Here is a 22,717-nt window from a genome sequence, read left to right on the forward strand (position 1 = left end):
TTTTTGAGGTTATTGTGAATGGAATTGTTTTCCTGATTTCTTTCTCAGCAGATTTATTGCTGGCATAATTATTATATGCTGATTTTGTAACCTGTCTGGTCAGTTCTTAAAATCTACCTACACACCAGTACGACACTATTATTTGTTGAGGTCCTACACGTTTTAAAAAACTTCTGGCAGGTTTGCCTTTCTCAGCACTTGTTACCTTTTTTAAGGTATTATTATATTGTTAAGTGTTTTGTTCAAGTCTAAAGGAAAATCTCAGTCCTTCAAAGAAAAATATGGGAATCATTTATGTAAAGGTGATGCCTATATATCTCATGTACAGTTAGCTGGAACCATGAGGTTGGATGAAACCACCAAGAGAGACCATGAAGAACTTAAGTGGATCAGTTCCTTTGAAGATGAACATAATTTAAGTAAAATTTGCATATTTAATTAAATGAAGAATGAGAAATAACAGGAGTCCCACAAGGCAACAACTACCAATGCTTACTAACCCAGAAAACTCCACAATTATTACAAGAAAACCTCCTAGTTAAACTTTCTCATGTAAAAGTTGAGTTTACATTCCATCATCCTCTTCTAGCACAGATGGTTCCCTGATGGTTTCTACAACTTCTAAGCTGGATGCCTGTGATCCCAGTGACTAGGGAAGATGAGGCAAGAGATTGCAAGTTCAAGGACAGTCTGAGCAATTTAGTGAGACCCTATCTCAAAAAATAAAAAGGGCTGGGGATGTGGCTCAGTAGTAAGGTGCCCCTGATTTCAATTCCCAGTACAAAACAAAAACCAAAACAAACTACAACAAAATCCATGAAAAAAATAAATAAACAGCTGGGGATATACTCAGTTGGTAGAGTGCTTGCCTTGCACTGGCAAGGCCCTGGGTTCAATCCCCAGCACCGCAAAAAAAAAAAAATAAATAAATAAAAAAAAATAAAAAAAATAAAAAATAAAAATAAATAAATAAATAAAATAAATAATAAATAAATAAATAAAATAAATAAAATAAAATAAATAAAATAAATAAATAAAATAAATAAACAAAAAACACATGTCTAAGATCATAAATTCCCGGAGGATATAAATTAGTGTTATTTACTGTCTGCAACTGATTAACAAGTTCTGAAAAATGGAATGATGTCAATATTCTATATGTTACAACATTCAAAATAAAGGACAGTGGGATTCTAGAAGATATACTGGAGAATATTCTCCCCCGAAATCCATAAGATTTGTGAACTCTTTGAAAAGAAAATCATGAATACTTGCAGTTGAAATGAGCTCACTTAAGAAGTCACACCAAATCAACCTCACTTTGTTTGTTTGTTTGTTTCTTTTTTTGGTACCAGGGTATTGGGAGAAATCCTAGTTCTTGGATCGCAGCAGCTTAAGTCTCAAGTGTGTAAACTTGCAGAGAGGAACATTCCACTATGACTACCTAGGAATGTAAACAACTACCCCAAGTTCACCTAGTGTTACCAAGGGAACCTGTATAGGAGCCTGGTGGTCTGATCCCCCGTGGCACATTGTGACTGGGCTAAAAGTCTATAAAATGTATGGTTTTTCTTGCAATAAACGAGTTTGCAGGCTGCTCACCACAAGCCTGCTTCTACCCAACTCCCGGGGTCTGGGTCCTGACTCTGCGGCTCTTACCTGCGCCTGAGCTAGTCTGGCACCCAGACACCAGGGATTGAACCCCGGAGTGCTTAACCACTGAGTCACACCCCCAGCCTTCTTTTCATATTTTACTTAGAGACAGGGTCTCAATGAGTTGCTTAGGGCCTTGCTAAATTGCTGAGGCTGGCTTTGAACTCTTAATCTTTCTATCTCAGCCTCCTGAGCCACTGGGATTATAGACATGCACAATTGCAACCGACTCAACCTCACTGTCTTGAAGCCAAGCAAAAGTAGTACTATAAATCTTCATTTCAATAACCCATCTAGCTTAGGTTTGCTGAGGTGGCTTAAAGTAACTTTATGGACATTAAATCCCCATTCCAAGCCTTTTATCTATAGCACTTTTATGGCATAGAGAGCTTTGCTTTGTTTTAGTTATTCACCAATACCCTACCTTCTGTTTCTTCTCAAATTCAAAGTCGCAAAGTCAGGTCTCATCATTTTGAATCCATCAAAACATTCAGCATTGGCTAGGAGATATAGCTTAGTGATAGGGTACTTCTCTAGCATGCACTAGGCCCTGGGTCCAATCCTCAATACCACACACTGACAAAAACAAAACAAAACAAGACAAAAACAAACAAACAAACAACAAAGAAACAAACAAACAAAAAAAAAAAAAAACAAAGGAAAAACCGTAGCACATAAAAGCCCAAACAACACATGAAACAAAAGACTCCTGGAATGAGATGGAGAGGCATGGAGTGAGCTTGCATACAAGGAGATGTTCAGTTGAACCACACCCCATGGGCACTGACCATATGTATCATTGTCTATCTGATGCTAGGTCCCAGTGTTCTGACCATAACTATCTGCTAGTCAATATTTTGAACAACTGCTGTAGTCAAAGTCATACACAGGAATGATTTCATTATCTGCTGAAGGGTCTGTTTTGATACTGTCAACATAAGAGGCCAATCTCAATAGGTTTGAAAGGACTATAAAATAAAAAAGATAAATGTACACAAATTCAACAAAATACATTTTTGTTAAATGTCAAAAAGTAAGATCAAGATAGCCAGGCATAGTGGTACATATCTATAATCCTGGATAATCGGGAGGATGAGAAAGGAGAATCGCAAGTTCAAGAATAGCCCAGGCAGTTTAGTGAATCCGTCTCAAAATAAAAAATAAGCCAGGCATGGTGGCACACACCTGTAATCCCAGCCCTAAAACCAAATGTCAACCAAATGTAGTGTGGGTCTTCCTTGGATGATAATTCAAATAAACCATATATATATATATATATATATATAATTTGAGACAAAAGAGAAATTTAACACTGACAAGATACTGAATAACACTGAGGAATGGCTGTTTTTTTTTTTTAAGGTGCAACAATGTTGTTAGAGTATGTTTTAAAAAATAAGAGTTTTAATGTACATTGATGGGTTAATGTAGTAGAGATATATAAGATTATTATTTAACCTTAAAAGGAGGGAAATTCTGACATGTTATTTCACAGATGAACTCTGCTATAGTTTAGTTATGAGGTGTCCCCCAAATTCTCATGTGTGAGACAACACAAGAATTTTCAGAAATGAAATGATTAGATTATGAGATATGACATAATCAGTCACATGGGTGGATTAAGTGGGCAGTAACTATAGCCAGATAGGGTGTAGCTGGAGGAAGCAGGTCACTGGGGATGTGACTTTCAGGTTTGTATTTTGTCCCTGGTGAGCACGGCTCTTTTTGCTTCTTGGTTGCCATGTCCTGAGCTGCTTCCCTCTGCCACACCTTTCAGTCATGATTTTCTGCCTTGCCTCAGGCCCAGAGCAATGGAGTTGGCAGATCATACACTGAATTTCTGAAACTGTGAGCCAGAATAAACTTTTCCTCCTCTATGTTACTCTTGTAAGGTCTTTGGTTATAGAGGCAATAAAGCTGAGTAAAATAAACTCTGAGGTCATTATGTTGAATGGAAAAAGTCAGTCACAACAAAGATCAATGTTGTATGTATGATTCCATTAATATGGGGTACCCAGAGTAGTCAAATTCACAAAGACAGAAAGAACGTAGAATGGTGGTTACCAGGGACTTGAGAGGAGGAGGGATGAGGAGTCAGTGTTTCAGTGTTGCAAGATGAAAAAAATGCTGGAGATGGATGGTAGTGATGATTACACAATTTAAATGTATTTATATCACTTAATTGTACACTTAAAAATGGTTAAGATGGGTGGAGAGGAGGGGTTAGCTCATTGATATAGTGCTTGCCAAGCATGTGCAAAGCCCTGAGTTTGAACTGCTGCACTGCAAAAAATAAACAACAAAAAAAAATCATTTAGTAAATTTTTAATGTATTTTATCACAATAAAACAAACTGGAAAAAACCTCAGTCATTTTCATTTTTGATTTGGAGATGGGGTTTCACTAACCTACTGAGGCTGGCCTCAAACTTTCAGTCCTGCCTCAGCTTCCTGAGTAGCTGGGATTACAGGCATGCACCACCACCACTCCTAGTTCAACAAGTCACTAACAGTTCTCAAAACCTTCAATTAAACCAGAGGTGGTGTCCTAGGGTGGTCAGTCTATCTACCTGTCTGCTTCCTAGCTACCATGAGTTGAGTTTTGCTTTGCCATGCTCTTCTGCCATGATATACTGCCCCACCACAAGTCTGGAAACAATGGAGCCAGTCAGCAATGAACTGAAACATTAGAAACCATGAGCCAGAATAAATCTTTGTCCCTCTGAGAGTTGTTTTTCTTAGGTATTTTGTCACAGAGACAAACAGGTGTCTAATACACCTTACCAGCCATTCACTGCTTTGTCCTGCCTAGCACATGGATGTTAGGTAATTAGTACAGAAGTTTCTTTTCTAGAAGTCAGATTCAATTCATAAGCAGTTTAATATATTTTTTAAATTCCAAACTTACCAACTATTCCTAGCTTAAAAAGGAAGCTTAGTAAATGAGGGCCCATGAAGAATGATGATAAGTTCAGGTATTTGCCAGAACTTACATTCTACAAATACGTTAGTTCAGGGACAGTTAATTAATGACATTTATATAATGTTTTAAGAGTGCCTTTCTCAAGTTACATCTCTACAAGTTTTCTATGTTTTAAAACTAATGCATAAGACTCTATATTTATACTTGTTAAATGTCAACCAGCTGGATTGTAGCCTGTCAAGATCTGTTTGGATTCTAATTTTGTCACTGAACTTTGCTATCCCAGCTCTGTGATATCCTTCTTCAGTCAGCCAAAAGCAATGGTAATCTCTCTGGTAAGGAGGCACCAGGAGGCCTTAAGCAGGAGAAACAGAAGAAAGAGTGGGACACTGAAAGCTGCAGATTCAGTGAAATACACAGAAGAAACAATCAGGAAGAGCAGGGGCAGGCAAAGAAATACTTAAGAGGATGAGGTGACAGGGATAACAGCTACTGCCTGGGGAGTATATTAGTAAACAATTCTGTCAAAAATATACTATTATCTGTATGTAATCTTTAGGCAAGATCTTCACGCTGCATCAAGTTTACAAAAGCAAAGGGCAGAAGAATATTTACAGTAGGATTTTTTAAAATCATTTTTGGAAAGACACGTGGCTTCCTTAATAGTGACCTTCTCTGGGGAGAGGAAGCAAGAGGTTAAACAAAAAGTTTTTATTTTCCATTTACAATTTCTATTTGTGGCTCTTATTCCCATGTATGTGTATTACATTAAAGCTTATTCCAGACAGACTTTTCCCCACTGCATAATGCTGAAATACCTGAGAAGTGAAAACAACTTTTTTTTTTGGGGGGGGGGTGTTTCTGCAGATTGAACTAAGGGGCACTCAACCATTGAATCACATCCCCAGTCCTATTTTGTATTTTTTTAAATTTAGAGTCAGGGTCTCACTTACCACCTCGCTAAAGAAGAATTTTGACTAAGATTTTTCTAAGACTTAATAATTCATTCAACCTAAAAACTCAAAATGTCCTGGGAATCTTGTGCAGTTTAGGGATCAAAACATTTGAATATATTCTATGGTGATAATTCGTTTTCTCAAAAAATTCCGATTCATTTACTATTTGGTCACTCACAATGTCATGGTAGTGGGCACCTTCACAAGGCCCACCCTCCAGACACCCCAGCTGATGCAGGTACCTATTCTTCTTTTTTGTAAATAATAAAGTCAGAGAGTAAACAACTGGCTAGTATATATTTCCAATATCAGGAGCATCAGTCCATTTCTGGACAAAACTTACCAGCTTAAACAATACCTTAAAGAAAGTTTTACATGGGTGTGCAAAAACTTTAGGACACAATGAACGAACTATAGTTTTAGTATATAAAAGCTATTTTAAGAAATGAATCTGGGTGCAGTGTTGTCCACCTGTAATCAATCCTAACTACTCAGGAGGCTGAGGCAGGAAGATCACAGGTTCGAGGCTAGCTGGGCAGGTTAGCAAGATCCTGTCTCAAAATAGAAAATTTAAAAAACAAGAAGCAGGAGCAGAAAACTAGGGATGTAGCTGAGTGGTAAGAGTGATTCTGGGTACAATTCCCAGTATGCAGGTGGCAGAAATAACTACCTAAAGTCAATGTAAACCAAACACAACTGGGTTTTGGGTACAGCTCCAGCCTATCTCTAAGAGATTCTGACTGAATAACCATAGGTGTTTTTAAAGTTCTTGAGCATTCTCACACTCAGTCTGGGATGAGAAGCATAGATTAAGACCTGTGGTCATCATTTTCCCACAATTCACAGAGCTCACAACACTACACCTGTTTAAAATATCACTGAAGTACATAGGGATATACTTCATAATTAAAGTTGGGGTTTTTTATTTTGTTTTGTTTTTTACTGTGCTGGGAACCAAACACAGGGCCTTGCATATGCTAGGCAAGTGCTCTACCACTGAATTATACCCCTAGCTCAACACTTTGATGGAACACATTTTTGTTTTCTGTACATTGAGCTGTCATACCTCACAGGTTACAAGTTTGAGAAGCTGCCCCCCACCCCCTGCCACTTAGTACTAGGGACTGAACTCAGGGCCTCAACATGCAAATGCTCTACCACTGAGCTACATTTCCAGCTCTTTTTATTTTTTTTTTTATTTTATTTTTATTTTTATTTTAAATTGCCCAAGCTGGTCTTGAACTTGCATTCCTCCTGCATCAACCTCCAGAGTACCTGGGATTACAGGTATGTGCTACCATGTCCAGTTGCAGCTGCTTTTTGATACAGCTGGGAGAAAACTATTTAGGGCTCATCATAGAACTTCTATGCCACTGATTCAGTCATTCGTCTCCTGAATCAAGGTGCACAAAGTTCTCAGCCCTTCAGCTCTTTTCCATGCTCAAATATCACAAACAGCAAAAAGTTTCCACATCAGATATTTGACTGTAACATCATTCCAAATCAGATATTTAAATATAAGAAGAAAGTTCAAATAGCACCTCTCTGACCTCACAATTTAGTAGGGGAAATAAACAACTATAATACCATGGGATTAGAGCTATTGTAAGGGGAGCCCCAAAGGTGCTGGGCATAGAGGAAGGACCCTCAACTCTGACAAGACAGAGACAGAGTCTGAAGAGTGACTTTTAAGCAGACACTTCCAGAAGGTTCAGTAGAAATGAGCTGGGTAATGAGAGGGTGAGGGGGAAGAATGTGTTCTGGAAAGGACACAAAGGGAACAGCAAGAGAGGTAAGCAGGTGCTGGACCTGGACTGGGCAGGGCTTGAAAGGGCATTTATGAGTCTGGTATTTTCATCCCACAGGCAAACAGACAACCCTCCCTGAAGAACTTTAGGCAGATTCTGAGATTACTGTGGCTGTGTGCTAGGGAAAGGACCAAGGAGGGCAAGACTGGAGAGTGGACAAACCTAATACTACCACTAAGGTGGAAAAGAATGGTACAGTCTAGGGTGGATGCAGTCATGATGACAGTGGCAGAATGATGCCAAAAATAAACAGGAGGAAGAGCCAAGGGTATGGAAAGAATGTATAACATCTTAGGTTCATGGCTGGAAACTGGAGAAGATACTTGGCAAGAAACATGATTTGTTGGAAGAACTTGTTGACCCTTTTCCAGTAAGTACCTATCATAATGGCTGCAAGAGCACAAGGACATAGTGCTTAAGTATGGGTCAGAATCTATACAAAACTTTATACTTATTAAAACCTTCTCTATGAGATAAGAACTATATCTTTGACATGGGTTGGATATGGTTTGAGTGTGTCCCCCAAAGATTCGTATGTTGAGACTTAGTCTCAGCATGGTGGAATTTCAAGGGTTGAAAACTAGTGTGTGTGTGTGTGGGGGGGGTCATTGGAAGCCCTGCTTTAGGAAGAGATTAAGATAGTTCTAATGGGACCCTGAGTTAGTTCCTGTGAAGTTATTAAAAGAGCAAACCTGGTCCCTCATTCTTGGTTCCTGTCTTGCCATGTGATCTCCCCCTCTCACACTTTCCTACCACTCTGATGCCATCTACCATGAGGTCCTTACCAGAGTCAAACTGATGCCAGCATGACACCCTTGTTCAAATTCACAGAGCCAGTAAGTATCTGGGTCCAGAGATGATATCTTCAGTCTGGCCTTACTTAGTCTTATCATTAAGTCTTAATGATAGCCTGCTATCAACTTTCATACAGTCTGAGACTCATTAAAAACACATGGAGTTGGGTATGGTGGTGCAATCCTGTAGTCCCAGTGACTGAGGCAGGAGGATCACAAGATTGAGATCAGACTCAGCAACTTAGCTAGACACTAAGCAACTTAGTGAGACCCTGTCTCAAAATAAAAAAAAATATAAAGGGCTGAGAATGTAGTTCAGTGGTAAAGCATCCCTGAGTTCAAATCCCAAAGAGAGAAACTCTGAAGGGGCAGTCAAGTGCGGCTGGAAAGTTGTGGAAAATGTGTGCAATGCTGAGGGTTTGAGTTTGTTTTTTTACGAGAGAGGCTGGCCTGTCTTTTACGGCTCAAATTAAAAATGGTTTTCACATTTTTAAATAAAGAAAGGGGAAGAACACTCAACAGAGACATGATGTGGCCCTGAAAATCTAACACATATACGATCTGGTCCTTTACAAAAACAACTTTTGGGTCCCTTATGGCCTTGGCAAGAACAGATTTGGGGAACCAGGGTGGGGATAGGGTACAAAAACCAGGTTGTATGTTATTTAGGTACATGAAGAAATAATGGAGAGAAAGGTGATTCTTTCACAATGTCTGGCTGTGAGGGAGTAGCTTCAAGGGGAAAAAGGGAGAGAAGAGGTTTGCTTTTTATGAGCATTGTTAAACACAAAAAGGAAGAAGTCCCTGAAAGAGAATGGACAAAAATCCTGGAAAGGGAAGCTGTTACTGAGAAAGGTCCCTATTAAAGGGGAGGATACAGGATCCAGAACATAAATAAAACCCAGGACACCCCTTCTGAGGTAACAAGAAGGCAGGAAGGGGTGTTAGTTTGCAGGCATGGAAGTGAGCACATCCCAGTTTTTGGCTTCTGCTTTCTCCAAGTCATCTGCTAGCAGCAAGGTACAACAGCAGGATCAGGAATTTAAGGGACAGGGCATTTTTAAATGTCTGTGATGAAGGCAGTGTGCTGATAACAGAGAAACAGAATGCTGAACAGCCTCAAACACCCACTTAAAGTTAGTAACCACAAACTGCAGTTTCATTCATATGGTCTGCAGGCCATAAGCCACAAACATTTTCCAGATAATGAAACATATCCCCCTTCAAGACATGATAAACTCTGATGGACATTTAAAATGCTTTGTTTCTTCCAAGGGTTTTGAAAAGAATATATTTAGATAGTGGTCAAGCACAGGCTTTGGAGTCACAGACCTCATTTAGAATCCAAGCTCTTTTCACTTACTAGCTGTTTAATCTTACCTGAGTTAATTACTCTCAGTAATCTATGGTTTAAACAGGATATCACTAACAGCTTTAGTTAGTAAGAGGATTAAACAAGATATAAAAAACATGGTGTATGAGTTGCAAAGGTTATGGTTTGGTAAATTGCAACTATATTACCCTGTATCATTATTAGCAGCAATAATAATTTTACTACCTCACATTACTGGCACTGGGTCAGTTTAGTGTTAGAATGGAGTCCACAGAGGAGATGGATGTTCAGGACACTTGCATCTCCACACAATCTCAGTGTATCACTAACCAAGTAACCCAGCAGACACTCTAGGTATCAAGTTTCCAATGTGGAGAATAAGGGGATTGGACTGGTCATTATAAAACTCCCAAGACTTTTTCCATTTTGATGTAGGGCCAACAGTACTATGTATTATGAAAATACAACTTGTGTGATGAATCAACTACATTTATCAATGTACAGCTTTGTAGTTAACAAAACTTGAGTCTGAATCTTTCTTACTAAATGAAGTGAGTTATTTAACATCTTCGAGTCTTTCTTATCTACAAAAGAGTAAATAACACACAAGAGATTCTAATGATTTGACTTCAACCCAATCAAGATGAGAGCCTCTAGTTGAAATTTCTCCCTTACAAACTGTGAGAACTCTTTCCCTTTCACAGGGGTGACTCATGAGACATGGGAGTGAAGTGCTCTGCACTGCCCTCCGCTCTGTTCACACACTGGTGCCCAGTTCTTATTTTCCTCAAGCATAAATATATTAGGAGAACAAACTGTGATCTCATTAAAATGCCAAACTTTGGGAATGTTGCTATATTCAAAAAAGCATTCCGTGCCTAATTTTTCTCTTGGTTGACAGGTTTTGAGTATTTCCCCCCTGGAAGCCACCCTGGGGACAAGGACACCCACAATGTAACTCTAGTACAAGAGTAGCAAGACAAGGGGAGAAATAGACGACGGGAAACAGGACTTTACAGTTATAAAGTTTGGAATGGTACACATGAAAGCTTTCCGCAAGGACCAAAGTGGGGCATCTCGGCAGATGTCCAGTTCCCACCCTAAGAGCTCTCAGCGGCCCAAATACCTAGGACCCTGTCTAGCTGCCCTGTGGGGGAACCGGCTTCGGCGACAATGCCCAAGGCCGGTCCGCACGTGTGGTCACCGCGACCGGGATCCGGAGATGTCCACCCGAGGTTCGAGGTCTGAGATCGCAGGTCGGGTCAGCTGTCGGTCAGCGGCTCAGCTCAGTTGAGGGCGCGGGGCCGTGCCGGGGGCCTGTCGGCGAGGGGAAGCAGCTGACAGAATTGGGCGTGCGACCCGCCCCCCGGTGTCCGCCAGGCGTTCGGCGCCCGAGTCCGGCCTCACCTGGAAGTGCTCCTGGAAGCGGATAGGGAGAATCTGAGCCATAATAGGCGCCGGGATGAGGCGGCAGACGATTCCCTGGAGCAGACAGACCAGCGGCACTGACCACAGCTGCGCAGGCGCACTGTACGAGTTGCTTACTACCGCGCCCCTCCGCGCGAGAGCCCTGCGCGGGATTCCTCCGCCCGCTCTGAGGGTCTGGGAAAAGTAGTCCTGCGAGCAGCCTACTTTCAGTACCCTGGAAGCCCAGCGCGTCTTAGCTGGCCTAGGATATCACCGACAGGCGTACGCGGGAATGTGGATTGGGTTCAGAGCTATCCCGGACCGGTGTCCAGACAGGTGTGTGCGGGCAGGTGGAGAGTCCCCAGGGAATAATGCAGAAGGTGTACCTGGTTCGAAACTACCCTGTTTCCAGAATAGGTGTGTGGTGGCTGGGGAGTGAGTGTGGGAAGCCCTCAGCAACTTCTTAGTGAAGGGATTCAGGAGAGAGAAACGAAGTTATTGCACGGCCTTTGCCTAGAGTGAGATTTCCTCGTGTATAGAGGGGTCAGAGATGTTTAATTCTACCCCAAACTCTAAGCTATTGAGTTCACAGTCACTTTCTATTCAGGCACAGGTGTGACTAAAACACGGCAAGAGGGGTCTTGCAAATACGTGTGTGTTACAGATGTGTTCCTTTTCAAGGCTCAGCCACCGCTCCTTAGGAAACATTTTCCTGGCTCTGACAGATTTCTAGAGGACACTGTGTCAGAATATCCATGCTGAGATCAACCAAAGGCCAGGTTGGGCGAGGACCAACCGGGTTGCATGAGGTCACACAACAGAAGTAGCAGGGAGTAGGTCGGAAACCCGACCCCACACCTGGTTTGCCCAGCGGTCAGTTATTTTCTCAAGGCTGGGCAGCATTTGAAGATGTACATTGCATGCAGATGACTAAGCTGCTTAAAAGATGTTTGTCAGGAAGAGAAGCCTTTGGCATTCAGCATAGGCACTCCTGCGGTGTAATCAATAACCCAGTACCACTTCACATGTTCACTGGAAACTAAGAGATGAATGTCCACCGTCAATAATACAATTATTTCCGCAATAGTTTTGACGATCTAGTAGCCTAAAATCTGTTAAAGATAGAATGGACCCTTCACTTTGAAATTAAAAATCTCTTTTTTGATATTAGTCAAGATCTCTGCAGGTTGCCCTTTCAACCTGTGTTCTCATCCCCTAAAAAGAGAGCTAACTTTTGCTGTGGGTAGCAGTACATTTCCCAAATCTATTTTGGCAATAGAGCCTGTGACCCCAAGTACCCATTTCCCCAAATATTACATAAATCTTTTAGTATTAATCAGTATCATTTCCTAAGTCGTCTTCGCCAGGACTCTTTTTTTTGGGGGGCGGGGGAGGGTCAAAACTGAAAATTTATATCTTAAAAGAATTTTAAGAATATTGTGGTAAAGCAGAATGATAAGATAGTTAATAAGTCAGGACCTCACCAAGTGTCTGTAGTTGGCAAGGAATGAAATGTTCCAACCTGAAAAGGATGTTAATATTCTCACCACTGGGGCTGGGGTTGTGGCTCAGTGGTGGAGCACTTGCCTGGCATGTGTGAGGCCCTGGGTTCAATTCTCAGCACCACATATAAATAAGTCAATAAAAGAGGTCCATCAACAACAAAAAAAAAATTTTAAAAAATATTCTCATCACTGGTGGGTAACTGGCCAGGTAATCCTGAAAAACAAAGTGAAATGAAACAATCCCCCAAAACAAAATATAAATCCTTTGTCCTGATTTATTATCTTTACAAGAGAAATGGTGATCTCCTACAATTTAGTAAAACTAACCAAATAAAAAATTGGGCAAAATATATGAACAATTAAGAAGAAACATAATTGTTAAACATGAAAAGATGTCTACCCTTACTCATAAACAAGACAAATTAACATATTAATTGTTATATAGATATTATATATAGCTGGGTACAGTGGCAGGTGCCTGTAATCCCAGTGACTCAGGAGGCTAAGGCAGCAGGATCACATGCTTGAAGCCAGCATGGGCAACTAGACCCTATCTCAAAATTAAAAAATAAAGAAGGCTAGGGATGTAATTTGAGTGTCAGAGTGCTCACCTAGTACACAGGAGGCTCTAGGTTCAATTCCAGTACCATAAAAAAAAGAAAAAGAGAAGGATTGGGGGGGGGAGGGGAAAGAAAGGGAAAGGAATGACAGAGAAGAAAAAGAGAAAGATGGGGGTAAGTTTGTATGATTTTGGATATGGCAATGGTTTCTCAGATATAAGACCGAAAGAATAAGGAATAAGAGAGAAAATAGATAAATTGAACCTCATCAAAATAAAAATCTATGCTTTATATAGAATACTATCAAGAATGTGAAAGACAGCCTACAATATGGGAGAAAGTATTTTCAAATCATAAATCTGATAAGTAACTTTTATCTAGGATGTATTTAAAAATTCTTATGAATTCAATGATAAAAAGACAACTAAATTTAAAAGTTGGCCAAGGATCTGAATAGATGTTTCTGCAAATAAGACATACAACTGGCCAATGAACACATGAAAATATATTCAATGTATTTGGTCACTACAGAAATGCAAATCAAAACCACAATAAGATACCACTTTATTCTCACCGGGATGACTTTAATAAAACAATTATGATAATAAGTACTGGCAAAGATGTGGAACAATTGATATACACACTGGTATGACTGTAAAATACTAGAGCCACATTATAAGACAGAATGATAATTCTGCCTTACAACAGTGTTTGGATCTGGTATATTCCCCAAAGGCTCATGTGTTGAAGACTTGGTCCCCAGTGCATCACAGTTTAGAAGTGGAGCTTTTGGGAAGTGAGAGGATCATTAAGACCTCATCAGTGGATTAAAACATTTATAGATTCATAAACTGATGGCAGATGGGAGATGGTAGAAACTACCAGATGTGGGTCCTAGTTGGAAGAAGTAGGTCACTGTTGGTGTGCTCTGGAAGGCGCTATCTTATCCCTGGCCACTTCCTTGCTTCCTTTATACTTCCAAGTTGTCATGAGGTGGATAGCTTTGCTCTGCTGTGCCCTTCCACCATGATGTTCTGCCTCACCTCAGGTCCAAAGCAATAGAGACAGCCAACCACAGTCTGAAACTTCTGAAACCATGAGCCAAAATAAATCTTTTCTCCTTTAAATTGTTTTTCACAGGTATTCGTCATGGCAACAAAAAGCTGACTGACACACTCAGCAATACCATTCCTGGATATGAAATCAAGAAAATGAAATTATGTCCACTGAAATATTTATACAGTACCATCATGGATAATTGTCCAAAGGGAGAAACAATCCTGATGTCTATCAGCAAGTGACTAGATAAGCAAAATGTATTCCTTACAATGAAATATTATTTGGCCATAAAAAGGAGTAGGACACATGCTACATGAATGAACTCTGAAAACATTATGCTCAACTGAATGTAGTGGTACACTCCTGTAATCTCAGTGACTTGGGAGACTAAGGCAGGAGGATGGCAAGTTTGAGACCAGCTCCAGCAACTTAGTAATAAGCCCATGTCTCAAAATAAAAAATAAAAAGGACTGGTGATGTAGCTCAAGTGGTAAAGTACTCCTGGGTTCAATCCCCCAGTACACACATACATAAACACCCACACAAAAGAGAAAAACAGCAAGAAACCAGTCACAGAAGACCATATATATATATTCTGATTCTGTTTATGTGAAATATCCTGAATGGGCAGATCTATGGAGAAGGAAATTGATTGCTAGTTGCATTGGGATGATGGGAATGGGGCTTGACAGATAAAGTTGTATGGGTTCCTTCTAGAGGTGATGAAAATGCTGAAGGAAAAAAAAATTTTTGTCACCCCTTTCTCCTTTGATGACTCCAATTCTCTGTATATTGGGTTACTTGAAGTTGTCCCAAAGTTTTTTGATGTTTTTCTTTCTTCTTGTGTAATTTTTGTTTCAGAACATTTCTGTGCCTTTAAGTTCACTAATCTTTTCTTCTGCAGTATCTAAAGTGTTAACACTATTCCATGCATTTTTTCATGTTAATGTATTAGTTCATGTCTAGAAGTTCAATTTGTGACTTTGCTTTGCTTTTCCACATCTCTACTTAACTTTTTGAACATAGGAGTAGTGTTGTAATAACTCTTTAAATGTCTTTTTCTGCCAGTTCTAACACTGGTGTAAATTCTGGGTCAGTGTGGATTGAAATTACTCTTTTTGGATCATCTTCTGACTTCTTTGTTTGCCTTGTTATCTTTGGATGATGGACATGTTTTCATTTTGTTAGTTGTTGCACATTTTCATGTTCTTATAAATCTTTTTAAACTGCGTTGTAATGGAATACTTGGATTCTTTTAGGTGCATTTATTCTCCAATACTGAGACAAGACTTCCTGAGTATTCTATTCCAAGTCTGTGAGTTATGAGCTTTTCTAGTCTGGTTACTAGGAACAGACAATTTTCACTATTCTTTTCCAATTGTTCTTTGCTTGGCCTCAGCAGTTATTTCACATGGTAGTTTCCTCAGGTGCCTGCACTGTTCAGTACTCAGCTGAATACTCAAGGGGGCCTCTCTTTGGAGCTCTCTCTTCTCTGGTATTCTGTCCTGTGAACTCTAGCTACCTTGGTCTCTTTGTATTCTCAATTCCATTTCCTCAACTCAAGCAGTTTGCTGGGCTGTACTTTGCTTTGTTGTGTCCTGGAAACCCTCTCTCCAGGTAATAAGCTGGGGCAATTGTGGGGTTTGCCTTGTTTCTCATTTTTCTTTCTCTCTTTGGTGGTGCTGGGAATCAAACTCAGGACTTCATATGTGCTAGGCAAGGGCACTACCTGAGTTACACTCTGGTCCCTATCTGTCTTTTTTTGATATCCAATGTCTTGAAGTCATTATTTCATGTATGTTGATTTGTTTATTGGTTGTTTCAGGCAGCAGGGTAAGTCTGATCTGTTAGTTCATCTTGATTGGTGATGGAAATCCCTGACCAGTTTTTCTCCATCCTTTCCAAAGAGTTGTGGTAAAAACACAATTGTCAATGTTTACTTCAAGGGAACATTTTCTAAGTGCTAGAACTTTGTCTACATGATCCATTTGTCTTTATAATTATACAGGCTTTCTAACCCTCATCTTGGTTTGATAGCTGTAAAAATGAGGCCCAAGTGTTTGCTGGTTTAGATCTCAGGCCTGTTGATCCTAAGGCTGTGTACCATCCTGTGGCTACACAAAATTCTCAAATGTTGTCTTGCTATAGTTGTCAAGGAAGCTGCTTGATAGCAGTATTTTCTTCAAAGAAAAGCTCCTACTTGCAGCCTGCCTTTTGATAGCTCCACATTCTGTTCTGGCTTTTTCCAGCATGCAGAAGTCCTTGGATTTCATCCAGCCATTTAATATCAGAGTGAGAGAAGGAATGGTATGGCCCCCCGGCAGGGAAGCAGTCAGCAAAGAGATGTCAAAGGTCAGAGTCATTCAGGCCTTTTGATTCCAAGTCCAGGGTTCCTTACCCAGACTCAGAATCACACACAGCTGGCAAGATATTGATGATGAGATCCAAAACTCAGGAGTCGGGGAGAAGGATGCTCAGCCTTACCTGTGTTTGAAGATTCCGTAATTCTAACTCCTCTCCTGTGGATCAGCATCTTGTCCACTTTCTAAGGCAATTCCAGCTTTCCTGAAGTTCATTCAGCTCTGTACTTATTGTTTCATGAAATTGGCTAAGCAGTCAGCTTCAGCTCTTGGTACCTAGCATGATTAGGACCTGGGGCCCAGCTAGGATAGTACCAAGAATCAGGATGCCTCATTTGGAAGATGACATGTGCAAGGTGGCGCACTTTCTAGCCACAGGCCAGTTTTAGGTGATACACCACCAGAAAAGGGGCTTCCATACTGAGACATGAATTTCTGCATGGGGGGTGGGGATCAGATGAAATCAAAGGATCCTTTCAGGCTCAGATGTTTTCTCATTGCTCATTTCTTAGGAGAGAGAGTCACATTGGGGAAAGGAAAGTGGACATTAGAAGGAAAAGGAAGGGGAAACCACGATAGTTTGGTATCCAATGTGTGTTCATTTATTTTACACTTACAAAAGAAATCACCTCCCCTTTGCCCCCATCCCCCAAAAAACATCTCTTTTTACAAACATTTAAAAATTAAACCAAATGAAGATAGACAAGTTAATTTCAGTACAATTATTTTTCAGTGTAGCTGTCATAATTAAGAGTTTAAATTTCCTACAAGTGACCAATGTCCAAGTAACTTATAGGGAAATCCTGATTATTGGCCAAAAGAAAAATTCCATATTACAAGTTAGCAAATTCTAGTACAAAAATAGTCCATGTGTTGGAACAGCTTTCCTTTTACATAGGTCTCAGGTCAGTCTGCTGACTGCATAACACTTAATGTTTGCAGATTCTTGCTCTCACAAATGGCTCATTCGTCATAGCTGAAGCAGCACAGTGCCTGCAGCAGCAGGGGCTAGTGTCCACCGTGGGGCCTTGTTAGAGATGGCAGGCCCAGGAACATCTTGCTGGCCCCAGGGCAGAAGGGCAGAACCCCAGCCCCAGCTCTGCATGGGGACCCTGGAGAGAGGAATGAGCTGCCCTCTTCTGAAGCAAGAATAGGCCCAGGACACAGGGCACGTCCACCTAGGGAGCTGGGCTGGTACTGGTGCAGGACAGCACACTGCCTGCCAGTGTTTCCTTCTACTGCGTACTGGCCAGGTGAGAGGCAGCCCTGGGCATCATTAGCAGTGAGAGTGTAGCCCTGCCCTTGTTGCTTCTGGGGAAGGTTGGGGCAGGCTACTTGTCCCTCAGGATGTCGAGCTGTTCCTGACACTCGGTGAAGAGGCGCTGGAAGCGGAGGTTTTGCCCAATGACTGGCAATAGCTCTTTTAGCAACTCCCTCTTCCGCAGACCCTGTAGACACAGAGTGATAGCTGAGTGAAAGTGTCAGGAAGGAGACCCAGATATCATGGGACATTTTCCTGGCCTGGTAGAGACCCTTGTCTGCCCACTGAAGAAACCATAAAGGGAAAATAATGATTCCTCTGCATACAATGAACCCTGGGAGAGTTGAAAGGCTGGACTGGGGTAGGCACATGTGTGAGGCAGAGTGACCAGTGAAGGGAAATACCACAGTACAGGGATAAAGGAGGATAAGGCTGGGACAGGCTCTGTTGACATTTTAATTGATGGGGCAGTGGCCATAGGCACTTGACCTTCTAGGACAGGGTGGAGATGGCACATGAGGGCTGAGGCTGAGGAGGGTGGGTATTCAGGAGAGTCTGCTTCTCATGCTAATGCTTCCTGGGCACTGGAGCTCAAGCCTGAGGAGCAGAGGCCCTGGCGGGGGTGGGGGGGGCAGTATCTGGTTTCGTTATTATTACTGAGAATCTCTGCTCTTGCTCTTGTCAATGCTTCCCCTAGCCAAGGCATACTGGTACCAGTATGCAATATGTGCTGCTAGGTGGGCTCTCTGTTGCTCAGGTCAAAGAGTAGACCTTGAGAAGGACAGCTACTTCAAAGGGAAAATAGCCAGTCAGATAACATTATCACTGGAAGAGAAGGTTCAAGATTTTAAAATAAGTGTGATAGACAAACCTATAATAAGACTAGAAATGATGGGAAAAAAACAAGTGTATTTATTAAGTTTAGCAACACAGTTGTTGATAGGATAAGCAGGAGAGTAGGTGATGCTGAAGAACAAGTCAGGTCAGATGCAGAAGCCCAGGCTCCAACAGGGAGGAAAAACTGTATGGGAAAAGTAAAGATAAACAGGGCAGCAGAGAGGTCCAACAACCACATAATAGGGTTTCATAGGAAAGAAAGGAAATACCTGGAAAAATGAGTAGACTTCATATAATTAAGGAAAATGGAATGGCTTAGATTGAAAGGCTCTGTAGAGTGCTAAGTAAGATATAGAAAAACTAACATCTTGACACATTAGATGAAATGTACATAATTTGAGGACATCAAAGACAGAAAAATTCTGAAATTTCCTAAAGGGAAAGAGCATATAACCTACAAAGAAGAGACACCAAGATTCATAATAAAGTAATATTATGAACTATAAACAAATGAGAAAAAAATCATCTAAGCTAGATTTAAATTGAGCCAAACTATTACTGATATATGAGGCTATAATAAAAATATTCTTGGAGCTGGGATGTAGATTAGTGGTAAAATGCATGCTTATTATGTATGAGGCCCTAGGTTTGATTTCCAGCATCACACATAGACAAAAGCAAAAACAAGTATAGACCTCAAAAGATTGCCATGAGGGGCTGGAGTTGTGGCTCAGTGCACTGTAAAGGGTTTGCCTGGCGTGTGTGAGGCCCGGGGTTCAATACTCAGCACCACATATAAATAAATAAATTAAAAGATCCATTGATAACTTTTAAAAAAAAAAAAAAAGATTGCCATGAGTAGGATCTGCCCACAAAAAGGTTTAGAGGAAAACTTCCAAGTAGGAAGAGGTTAAATCCAGAAGATTGCTAAAAGAGGTATAGAAAAGAATGTAATCAACTCTTTTCATAAAATTTATATTGATCTTAAAAAAAAACAAACAAAAAATATAGGTCAGTTGTGGGGCATGCCTGGCATGCATAAGGCCTTGGGTTCAATCCCCAGCACTGCAGGGGGTGGAAAACGCACACATGCATAAACAGATGCAGGAAGTTGAAAGTTAAAAATAGAAAAAAAATACGTCATGAAAACTAAAGAAAACACTCATTTTTTATAGTTACCAAATTGGACTGTAAGACAGAAACAAACAAACAAACAAACAAACAAACAAACAAACAAAAAACCCTTTAGGAATAGAGTCAAAAAAGGGACAAAACCAACCTCCAGGGGAGATTTTAGTATACTCTCAATTAGTGATTGGTTAGAAGGGTAAAACTGTGCAGGTTAAGGTAATACTAACCTAACATTTAGTAGATACGACCTAAGAGACCTATAGAATGACACACCCACAACTTTAAGGACTTTATTTATTTATTGGTACCAGGGATTAAACCCAGGGTGCTTAACAACTGAGTCACATCCCCAGCCCTTTTTATCTTGAAATAGGTTCTTGCTAAGTTACTGAGGTTGGCTTTGAACTTGGGAGCCTCCTGCTTCAGCCTCCTAAGTTGCTGGGATTACAGGTATGCACCACCGTAGCCAGCAAAGAACTTTAGAGGACACATCCCCACCTTCCCTCCCTCCTTTCTTCCTCATTATCCCCCTCCTTCACTCTTTCTTTCTCTTTTTGTGCTAGGGATCCAACCCAGTGCCTTTCTATCACTAAGCTATACCCTCAGCCTCATGGAACACATGCAATTTTTACACACAAATGGGAATGTAAAAATTTTCTCTAAACACAAATCTTAACAGATAATCATGAAGATGATGGCTCAGTATGGGTCAAATTCAGTCTACTGTCTATTTTGGTAAACAATTTTATCCAAATGTAGTGACACATTTGTTCATATATCATGCTACAACATGTATTAGTGTTCAGTATTTAGGACAGATTTTATGTGTTTGCAAAGCCTGCTATTTTTTTTCATACTGGGGATTGAAACCAGAGGCTCTTTACCACCAAGCTATATCCCACAGTCCTTTTTATTTTTCATTTGGCACAGAATCTCACTAAGTTGCTGAGGCTGGTCTCAAACTTTCAATCCTCCTGCCTCAGACTCCCAAGTTGCTAGGATTACAGGCCTGCAGCATTGCTCCTGGCTTATCATCTGTTCTTTGCTCTCTCTCTCTCGCTCTCTCTCTCTTTTTTTTTTTTTTTTGCTCTCTCTCTCTCTCTTTTCTTTTCTTTTTTTTTTTTTGCAGTGGTGGGGATCAAACCCTGGGCCTTGTACATGCAAAGCAGATACTCTACCACTGAGTCACAACCCTACTCCCTTAACCATCTATTCTTTAGATAGGAAATTTGCCTACTGCTCATATTCTCTGACTAAAATACAAGTGAGTAAAACTCGTGGGTCAATGAGAAAATTCATTTTAATTTACCGAAATTAAAAATTACTTATATTACAAAATAATAGTAATAAAAACACTAAATACTCCAATACTCCTGTGATTCAACTAAAGTAGACATTTATAAGATTAAATAGGTTATGAGCTGGGCATAATGGTGCACACCTGTAATGCTAACACTGAAGGCTGAGAGGATTATTTGAGTTCAGGAGTTCCAGACCAGCCTGGGCAATATAATGAGACCCTCATGTCAACAATAAATAAGTAAATAAATAAATCAACTGAAAGACAGATAAATAGATAAGTGCCTGATGTGGTGGTGCACACCTGTAATCCCAAGGGACTTGGGAGGCTGAGGAAAGAGGAGCACAAGTGTGAGGCCAGACTCAGCAACTCAGCTAGACTTTGGCAACTTGGCAAGAGTCTGTCTCAAAATAAAAAATAAAAAGGACAGTGGATGTGGCCCAGTGGTAAAGTGTCCCTGGGTTCGATCCCCAATACCAAATAAAAATCCAAAATATTCTCAAGGAGAACATGTATGACTAAACAAAATCAGAAAAACCATACATGAACAAATGAGACTACCAATTCAGAGAAACAAAAATATAAAAAAGAACCAAACAGAAATTCTAGAGTAGAAGTAGAATGATGTACATATTATAGGAATTTCAGATGGATAATACAGAAAGTAGCATAAAGTTTATATGAAGAAATAATGGCCAAGAACCTTTCAAATCTGAAGAAAGACATAGATTTAAAAATATAAGAGTCTTAATGAACCTTAGTAGGAAAACCTCAAAGGAACCCACACTATAATCAAACTCACATTATAATCAAACTTTGGGAAGATGAAGACAGAGAGAAAGAAAAATGACTTATATAAAAAGGATATTCAATAAGATTATCAGTGTAGTCAAAGGGATGGCATATCTAAATTACTAAAATTTTAAAAACCCTGTCAACCAAGAATACTATCAAGCAAAACTTCCCTTCAAAGGATGGAGAAATTAAGACATTTCCAGATAACTGAAACCTGAAGGAGTTCATTACCACTAGACTAGCACTATAAGAAGTGCTAAACAGAATCCTTTAAGTTGAAACAGAAGGATGTTAGTAACACATAAATTTCTCCAGTAAAGGTTAAAAATGGACAAATGTAAAAACCTGTATTATTGGCTGGAGATACAGTTCAGTGGTGAAGCACTTGCCTAGCATGTGTGAGGTCATGGGTTTGATCCCCAATACCACAAACAAAACAAAAGAAGAAGACTATTGTACTTTTGATTGGTATTGCCTATAGGATTTAAAAAGACAGAAACAAAGAAATAATTATAAATAATTATAAATCTGTTATAAATATATAAGGATTTATTTTATGATGTCAATAACCCAAAATGGGCAAGATGGAGCTATAAAGGAGTAGACAGATCTTGCATGCAACTGAAATTAAGTTGTTATCAGTATAAAATAGACTGTTATAACTTTAGAATATTTCATGTACTCTCCATGGTAACCTCAAAGAAAAAAAAAATCTATAGAATATACACAAAAGGACATGAGAAGGGAATCAAAACATGTCACTAAAAAAAAAAAAAAAAAAAAAAAAAATCAATTAAATACAAAGGAAGACAGTAAAGGAGGAAATGAGGGACAAAAAAAGATATAGCCAGGCGTGGTGGTGCACACCTGTAGTCCCACATACTCTGAAGGCTGAGACAGGAAGATCACTTGAGCTCAGGAATTTGAGGCCAGCCTTAGCAACACAGTGAGATCCATGTTTAAAAAAAAATGAAACAAACAAAAAACCCATAAAAATACAGAAAAATTTAAAAATGACCATTCTAAGTCTTTACCT

At 40.0% G+C, this 22,717-nt stretch overlaps 2 protein-coding genes and 1 long non-coding RNA gene across 13 annotated transcripts in view; 1 reads left to right on the forward strand and 2 right to left on the reverse strand.

Moving 5' to 3' along the window:
* Positions 1-11,145, reverse strand: part of Cltcl1 (clathrin heavy chain like 1) — a 143,633-nt gene extending 132,488 nt beyond the window's left edge. For 2 of the 4 annotated variants that reach the window (XM_047560149.1, XM_047560148.1), the window contains exon 1: positions 10,874-11,144. In XM_047560149.1, the coding sequence (XP_047416105.1) occupies positions 10,874-10,915 (42 nt within the window). In that variant the 5' untranslated portion in view covers positions 10,916-11,144. Of the gene's footprint in view, positions 1-10,592; positions 10,784-10,873 lie in introns of all 4 variants that reach the window. The other 2 variants (XM_047560151.1, XM_047560150.1) reach the window with 2 other exon arrangements.
* On the forward strand, positions 10,631-14,478 carry LOC124990303 (uncharacterized). Its single transcript, XR_007109736.1, has 2 exons — positions 10,631-11,209; positions 14,079-14,478. It is a non-coding gene; the product is annotated as an uncharacterized LOC124990303 (long non-coding RNA).
* A 2,319-nt stretch (positions 14,479-16,797) lies between these two features.
* LOC124990361 (protein HIRA) overlaps positions 16,798-22,717 on the reverse strand; it is a 98,774-nt gene continuing 92,854 nt past the window's right edge. For 2 of the 8 annotated variants that reach the window (XM_047560331.1, XM_047560332.1), the window contains exon 25: positions 16,813-17,805. In XM_047560331.1, coding sequence (XP_047416287.1) covers positions 17,366-17,805 — 440 coding nt within the window. In that variant the 3' untranslated portion in view covers positions 16,813-17,365. Of the gene's footprint in view, positions 17,806-18,474; positions 18,640-22,717 lie in introns of those variants that run through there. The other 6 variants (XM_047560336.1, XM_047560330.1, XM_047560329.1 and 3 more) reach the window with 6 other exon arrangements.

Source organism: Sciurus carolinensis, chromosome 8 (genome assembly GCF_902686445.1).
Source record: "Sciurus carolinensis chromosome 8, mSciCar1.2, whole genome shotgun sequence".
In the NCBI taxonomy this organism is placed as follows: Eukaryota; Metazoa; Chordata; class Mammalia; order Rodentia; family Sciuridae; genus Sciurus; species Sciurus carolinensis.